Source organism: Dipodomys merriami, unplaced genomic scaffold, assembly GCF_024711535.1.
Source record: "Dipodomys merriami isolate MVZ:Mamm:240054 unplaced genomic scaffold, mDipMer1.0.p SCAF_28, whole genome shotgun sequence".
NCBI classification, from domain to species: Eukaryota; Metazoa; Chordata; class Mammalia; order Rodentia; family Heteromyidae; genus Dipodomys; species Dipodomys merriami.
The window spans coordinates 10,934,384-10,941,951 of NW_027204270.1; the positions used below are offsets into that span (position 1 = coordinate 10,934,384).

At 49.5% G+C, this 7,568-nt stretch overlaps 1 protein-coding gene across 4 annotated transcripts in view; it reads left to right on the plus strand.

Moving 5' to 3' along the window:
- Eya3 (EYA transcriptional coactivator and phosphatase 3) overlaps positions 1-6,972 on the plus strand; it is an 80,231-nt gene extending 73,259 nt beyond the window's left edge. For all 4 annotated transcript variants that reach the window (XM_070037500.1, XM_070037502.1, XM_070037501.1 and 1 more), the window contains 2 exons: positions 1,453-1,553; positions 3,825-6,972. In XM_070037500.1, the coding sequence (XP_069893601.1) occupies positions 1,453-1,553; positions 3,825-3,905 (182 nt within the window). In that variant the 3' untranslated portion in view covers positions 3,906-6,972. The remainder of the gene's footprint in view (positions 1-1,452; positions 1,554-3,824) is intronic.
- Positions 6,973-7,568: the final 596 nt, after the last annotated feature.

Consider the following 7,568-nt stretch of genomic DNA (forward strand, 5'->3'; position numbering starts at 1 on the left):
CTCTGAGCATGTTTTAGATACTTGAATTTGATAGCCTGGCATGTTTCTCAGAACTGTGATGGACTTACATCACTCATTTCCCAAGGCCAGTTTTAATGCTGCAATCTCTCAGTTCAGTAAATGTGGAAATTCCAGATGAGACAATTACTGTATCTGTTGGCCAGATTTTTTTGCTTGTGCTCTGGAGTTCCCCCTACCACTTTCTATTGCTCCACCAAGAAAAAGATATACAAGGCTTGTGCCCAAAACCATTGCTAGAAAATCATGAGTTATAGACATGGCTTTTTTCCATATTTTCTTTTTTTTTTCTTTTTTGTCAGTCCTGAGGCTTGAACTTAGGGTCTGGGCGCTGTCCCTGAGCTGCTTATGCTTAAGGCTAGACTCTACCACATGAACCACAATGCCACTTCCAGCTTTTTATGTGTACATAGTACTGAGGAATCGAACCCAGGGCTTCATGCAAGCTAGGCAAGCACTCTACCACTAAGCCACATTCTCAGCCCTCCATATTTTATTTCTAATAAGAAACTGGGGCCCTATGCTTCCACTTCTTCCCATTTTAAAACATTTCACACCATGAAGGGCTGGGAAGAAAAAGCCAGAAGTGGCGCTGTGGCTCAAGCGCTAGAGCACTAGCCTTGAGCCGAAGAGCTGAGGGACAGAGCCCAGGCCCAGAGTTCAGGCCCCACGACCGACAAAAAAAAAAAAAAAAAAATTTTTCCCCCGTGAAAACCATTCTTCATAGCACAATGGTCAGGGCCCCAGGTCAAATCTCGCTGCTGGCTTGCTTGTGACCTGAGGCAAGCCACTAAACCTATGCAGTCCACTGTCCTCTGTAAAGAGGGGAATGGTATCTGTCTCATGAATTATTTTGAGAATTAAGTGAGGGAGTAAATAAGAAAACGCTTTGTGGATGCACAGGAAGAGAGAGGTGCCATTGACTGCTCACACAGCCTCAGCCCCATGACCTCCCATTTTGAAATTCCCTCACACCATTTGGAGACTTCACCTGGACTGAAGGTTAAAATAAATTATAGTGGCTAGGAATGTGTCTTACTGGTAGAGTGCTTGCCTAGCCTGCCTGAAGCCTTAGTTTCGATTCCTCAGTACCACATACACAGAAAAAGCCAGAAGTAGAGCTGTGGCTCAAGTGGTAGAGCGCTAGCCTTGAGCAAAAGCAGCTCAGGGACAGTGCCCAGGTCTTGAGTTCCAGTCCCAGGACTGGCAAAGTAAAAAATAAAAACAGTCATAATGGCACACATTCACTTGCTCTGCCCAAGCCTATTAGCTCCAATAGGATCTCTGACTCCTGCCCAGAACTCCCTACCAGACTGCGTGGTCTGCCACTTGTTTCCGTCCAAGCACGGGTAGATGAATTCAGCAGCAGTCTGCATCTTTGGTGTTGAAAAACAGTAGGGAAGAAACTGCTAATAACAAATTTCTTCTCCTCAGGTAAAGAGAGCTGCTTTGAGAGAATTGTGTCACGATTTGGAAAGAAAGTCACATATGTAGTGATTGGAGATGGACGAGATGAAGAAATTGCAGCCAAACAGGTAACCGTGGTGAAGAAAAGAGTATGTGCGCTGTGAGCAATTCAAAAAACAGTAAAACAAAATGGTAAAACTCAGTTTGTTGTGCAACTCAGATGTTTGGGCAACTGTAGTGTTTTCTTTCCTTCACTTCCTTTTCTTCTCCCATTCTTTCATTTTTTTTTCTTTCTTCTTTTTTTTTTTTTTTTTTTTTTTTTTGTGCAGTCCTGTGGCTTCAATTCACCGTTCCCTAGGTTTTGTGCTCAAGACTAGCATTCTGCACTTTGAGCCACAACTCCACTTCCAGGCTTCCAGCATTTTTGGAAGCTAATTGGAGATAAGGTTCTTACGTGCTTTCCTGCTCAAGCTGGCTTCAAACTGCAATCCTCAGATCATAGTTTCTGGGTAGCTAGGATTACAAGCATGAGCCTGGGTCCCATTTTTTGCTTTTTGTTTTTGTCAGTCATAGGGCTTGAACTCAAGACCTGGGCACTATCCCTAAGCTTTTGCTCAAGGTTAGTGCTCTACCACTTTGAGCTACAACACCACTTACAATTTTCTGGTGGTTAATTGGAGATAAGAGTCTCATGGACTTTCCTGCCCTGACTCACTGAACTGCAGTCCTCAGATTTCAGCCTCCTGAACAGTTAGGATTACAGACATGAGCCACCAATGCCCAGCTCTGTTTTTCTTTAAGGAATGAGAAAGGTAATTTTCCCCTCAGATGCAGCTTTCCCAGTACAAAGTTAGCTCCTCTCCTAGCCCCTCCTTCCTGCCACTCAGGAATCTTCAAAGCATCCCTCCTAGTTACATGGATTTCATCTTTAATCCTGATGTGGGCTCCGCCATTGCCTTTATTCAAGGTGACCATCAAGAGCGTAAGGCTTGATTACGGAAAGGAATCATTCTTTTCTGGGCTTCAGACTAGAAGTGGTAATGGGGAGGATATCAATGGAGAGTTTTTTTGTTTGTTTTGGTTTTGGTTTTGGTTGGTCATGGGGCCTGAACTCGGCCTGGGCGCTGTCCCTCTAGCCCTCTACCACTTTAGCCATAGCGCCATTTCTGGCTTTTTTCTGCTTATGTGGTGCTGAGGAATTGAACCCAGGGCCTCATGCATGCAAGGCAAGCACTCTACCGTTGAGCCACCTTCCCAGCCCAGAGAGTTGTTTTTGTAATGAAAATCCTTCCTACTGGTAACCCCATCACTATACAGGTCCCAGCTGGACACTGGTGGCTCATGCCTGTAATTCTGGCTACTCAGGAGGCTGAGATGTGAGGGTCATGGTTCAAAGCCAGCCCAGGCAGGAAAGTCCGGGAGACTCTTACCTCCAATTAAATTAACCACCAGAAAACCGGAAGTGGCACTATGGCTCAAATGGAAGAGCACTCACCATGAGCTGAAGAGTTGAGGGACAGCGCCCAGGTCCCAGCTCCAGGTCATTCCTTCTGAATGCAGGAAAGGAAACAGATGATGGAAGTCTTTGGCTAGAATCTAAAGTCAGGCAGGTTCATTTAGGTGCGGTGGCTGTGCATGTCTGCCATGCCTGCTACTCTGGAGGCAGAGAAAAGAGGATCACTTGAGCTTAGAAGTTTGGGATCAACCTGAGCAACATAAAGAGACTCCATTTTTTAAAAAGTAAAATAAAATCAGACAAGTTCAAAGCCCATGCATTTACTAGCTGTGTGGCTTTAGGCAATTTACTTGTCCTCTTTGCATTCCCTCATCTGTAGATAGATCTGTATAGAGTTCTGTGTGTGTCACCCCAGTTTATTTATTTATTTATTTATTTTGCCAGTCCTGGGGCTTGAACTCTGGGCCTGGGCGCTGTCCATCAACTCTTCAGCTCAAGGCGAACGCTCTACCACTTGAGCCACAGCGCCACTTCCAGTTTTCTGGTGATATATTGGAGATAAGAGTCTTCCGGACTTTCCTGCCTGGGCTGGCTTTGAACCATCTCAGCCTCCTGAGTAACCAGGATTACAGGCATGAACCATCAGCATCCAGCTAATAGTCATTTTATCTAAGACATTTCATTTGATCCTGAAGATCTTATGTAATCACTAGGACAGGTCTCATGAAAGTACAGTTACCCCTGAAACCTAATCAGAACTTCTCACAGTTGTACAAAACGTTCATACATTCAACTTATTTCTTCCTGATTGACAGTCCTGAGAGTTGGGCCCTGTGATAGAGTTACTAGCCTGTGCTCTGGGAGGGGTCTGTGGAGGATGGGGCTGAGCAAATAAAAGCGCCCAGGAGGAGTTGGGCTCACCAGCTGTCCCCCTCTCTTGCAGCACAACATGCCCTTCTGGAGGATCACAAACCACGGAGACCTAGTGTCCCTTCACCAGGCTTTGGAGCTTGACTTCCTCTAAGAACTGGAATGGGGGACTTCCTGTGGGCTCCTTTCTCTCCTGAAGGGAGCCAGAAGCAACTGGGAACTTCCTTACTTTCTCTCCTCTGTCTCTGTCTCTGTCTGGCTGTCTAGCTGTCTCTCCTTCTCTCTCCTCTCCTCCTCCCCTCCCTCTCTGGAATGCTGGCGAGAACACAATCAAAACCAACAACTGCAACTTTTGCCAAGAGTGAGCACAGCCTGTGTCCAGCCTCACGCACACTAGACAGGGCGGGGGTGGGGGGGGAGGGAACATCACCTTTCTGCAGCTGCACAAAAGGGAATTCTCGGGGTCCGATTGTACTCTCAGTCCCCGAGCAGGTGGCACTGCTGCCCCTTGTGGTAAGGGGCAGTGCAGCGGCGTTTGGGAGGCCGTCCCCTACCGCCTTTAGGGGATGCCGTGTGTAGAGGGAGGGTCTGCTCTCTGACGCAGGTTCCCCTGTTCTGTCAAGAAAGAGGCGTGGAGGCTTCCATACAAACAGTCGCTGAAGGAGCCGAAACCCTCGGTGGCGGCACTTCCTCCTCTGCCCCTCAGATGGCTCGCGCCATGGTGGGCGCTGGGCACTGGTGAACCTTAGGCTTTGGCACCGCATCCTAGAGCCTCAGCCCCCTCTCAGTCCTGCTTCCCCTTAAACTACATGGCACAACCCTGAAACCTCTTTCCTTAGACAGTAAATTTGAAGCCGTCTGGTGGACTCTGACTTAGAAACTCCATCCCAGGAGGCTTAGCCATCAAACTGGAGACGAGGGACACAGGCTTCTTAGGAATTTCATCTGCTTTGGCTCTTGAGACCAGAAGATTCCAATTATTCCTCCTGCAGAGAAGCCCTCTCCTGCCGGACACTCTCCTTCAGCCTCTTTCCGACCCCTCCTGGATCCCTCCCCGCCCTCAGAGCCTCTCATCCACTGCACCCGGCTCCAGCTCCAGCCAGGCCCTGCCCAAGCGGGTAAAGAGGTCAACTCAAGCCTAAGCACAAGCTCCTAGCTACTTCCTGGAGGAGGCCCTTCACCTGCAGGGTATCCTAGGCGGGAATTTACCCAGATCTCTGCCAGGAACCTAATTTCCTATGGGACACCCTACTTTCAAATCCCTATCTGAGGTGGGAAAGCAGAAAGACTTCCTTGATTTAAATGAGAGCACTAGTTCCTCTGTTTCATGCCTGAAATACAGAGCCAGGTGCGAGCTCACCCCGCAGCCTGATCCCTGCCAGCTTGGTGTTGGTCCCAGCCCTCATCCTGCCTCCTAGCCTACCTGTGTTTCCATGGATGCCCTCTCTCTCCAGGATTACCCGCACACCTGCTCAGAAGGTTTGAACTTCCCCGTAGCAGCCTTGGGCCTCAGAAGGAGGTCCTTGAAGCAACCCCCGCTGAAATCTCAGGTCCTCAGATGCTGTGTACCCATTCCCACAGATGTCGAAGCACAAGGCGGCAAGATTCTTTCCAACACGGGCTCACACAGCTGCTGCCCAGGCTTAGAGCTGGCAGGAAGCACTTCATGGTCTAAGGTTTAAGAAGAGGCTTCCATCACTTAGATGCCTTGGCCTCTTTCTCCGGATGGGAGTGCGAGCAGGGAGGGATTCTGAGGCCAGCCTTCCCGGTCTGTCCACAGCTGCTGCCCACATGCTGCCCTGCCTTGTTGGAAAGCTCTGGGCCCTCCGCTCACTTCCACGGTAGCTGTTGGCTTCTGGTCTGGACAAAGGCCCCCCACTGGGTCTGGGCCTCACCCTGCGCAGGCTGCTCGCCCTAGCAGTCACCCTCTACTCTGGGAGAGTTCTTTATTCCTAGAGTATGGCCTTTTCCTCTTACTCTCACTGCCCAGCTTAGCTCTTTCCAAGAGGAAATTAGACTTGGCCAGTGAGAAGTGGCGAGAAGTTCTGAACGGAGCAGCCTCTGCTTTCTGGTGGCCGCCGTCCTCATGTAGAGGACAGATGAGAAGCAGGCGCTTCTAGGTCATCCTCGCCAAGAGTGATCGTCCAGGGGTCACTGCCCTTGCTCCCCTCCCCGCCCAAGGACCTGGAAGGGAAGGAAAAGTTGCTGGAGGCTCCGGCCTGACCCTTCTACAAGGCAGGACCCCCCTTCCCACAAGAGGGAGTGCACTGAAGCTAGCCTCACGGGGACCTGCCCCGCCTGGCACTGTTCCGGAAGGATATGGGGCATCTCTCAGTGGGAGCTGTTTCTGTGGTGGCTCTGGAGCCATTGGTGACCTGGGGTTAGAGGTGGTGTGACTTTCGAATGTAAAACTAACTGTGCCTTAGCATCACCCTGTCCGATGGGGCAGCTGGTGATGTCCAGGAGAGGGGACCCCTGCTCCACATTTAGATACCCATTTGGGCTTTTGTTTGATTTGGGGTGTTTCTGTCTTCTGCCCTGCAAGTTAAGGGGCAAAGCTAGAGTCCCCATACTTGCGGCTTGTTCGGTTTCCACAGTGTCGGGTAGGATGTGATGGGCGAACTCAGCTACAGGATGTGGAGCTTCTAATTGCACACTACCTTGCCTGGAGAGCGGAGCCCCAGGCAGAGCAGGGCTCCGCTGTCCTCCCTGAGAGCCTGGGCTAGACCCAGCAGTGGCGAACTTGAGCCCCTCTTTTCCTCCCCAGGGAGCAGTTAGGGCCCCCTCTCGAGCAGGCTTGTGTTTTTCCTAAACTGCTTTTCATTTTCATCTGGAAATTAGAACTCAGCAGATATGTATGTTGAAGAAGCCAACTCGGAATTCTGAGATTCTCAAGTAATCACAAGTGTAGGTGTGTGGCAGCGTCATCAGCAGCTCCGCCTCACCCCCACCCCCACCCCCACCCCCGCCTCGCAGCTGCTCCAGCTGCTCCCCACGCACCCGCAGGAGCCATCCCATTGAGTTGGCTAAGATTTCTACTCCACACCCAGCTCTCCCTCTGGACTTCACATGCCTCTTAGCAGGAAAGGCATTGGTCATTGGTCAGATTGGATATATTTATGTGACTGCGGGCATTTGTGGCTGTAGAATCCTTGACCATAATGTTATATGTAATGGGAACTATCTTATAAACTTGAAAAAAATAAAGTTTTTATTTTCTATATAGACTTTCCTGTGTCTTTTTTTTTTTTTTTTTTTTGGTTGGTTCTGGGGCCTGAACTTTGGGCGCTGTCCCTCAGCTCTTCAGCTCAAGGCTAGCGCTCTACCACTTGAGCCACAGCGCCACTTCCGGCTTTTTTTTCTTTTTATGTGGTGCTGAGGAATCGAACCCAGCGCCTCTGGCATGCAAAGCATGCACTCTACCACTGAGCCACCTTCCCAGCCCCTCCTGTCTTTTCTGAATAAGATTATTCCCATTGTCCCATGTGTTGGCACTAATCATGCTTGATCAAGATAAAGCGTTCAGGGAAAGATATCACCCTTTCAATAACTGGGTCCTTAATTTTATTTAAAAAAGTAATTTAACCCAGCATCAGTGGCTCACACCTCTAATCCTAGCTATTCAGTAGGCTGAGGATCTGAGGATCACAGTTCAAAGCTAGCCCAGGCAGGAAAGTCCCTGAGAGTCTTAGCTCCAATAGACCACCAGAAAACTAGAAGTGAGGCTTTGGCTCAAGTGGTAGGGTGCTAACTTTGAGCTAAAGAGCTAAAGGACAGCACCCAGGCCCAGAGTTTAAGCCCCACGACCGACAAAAAA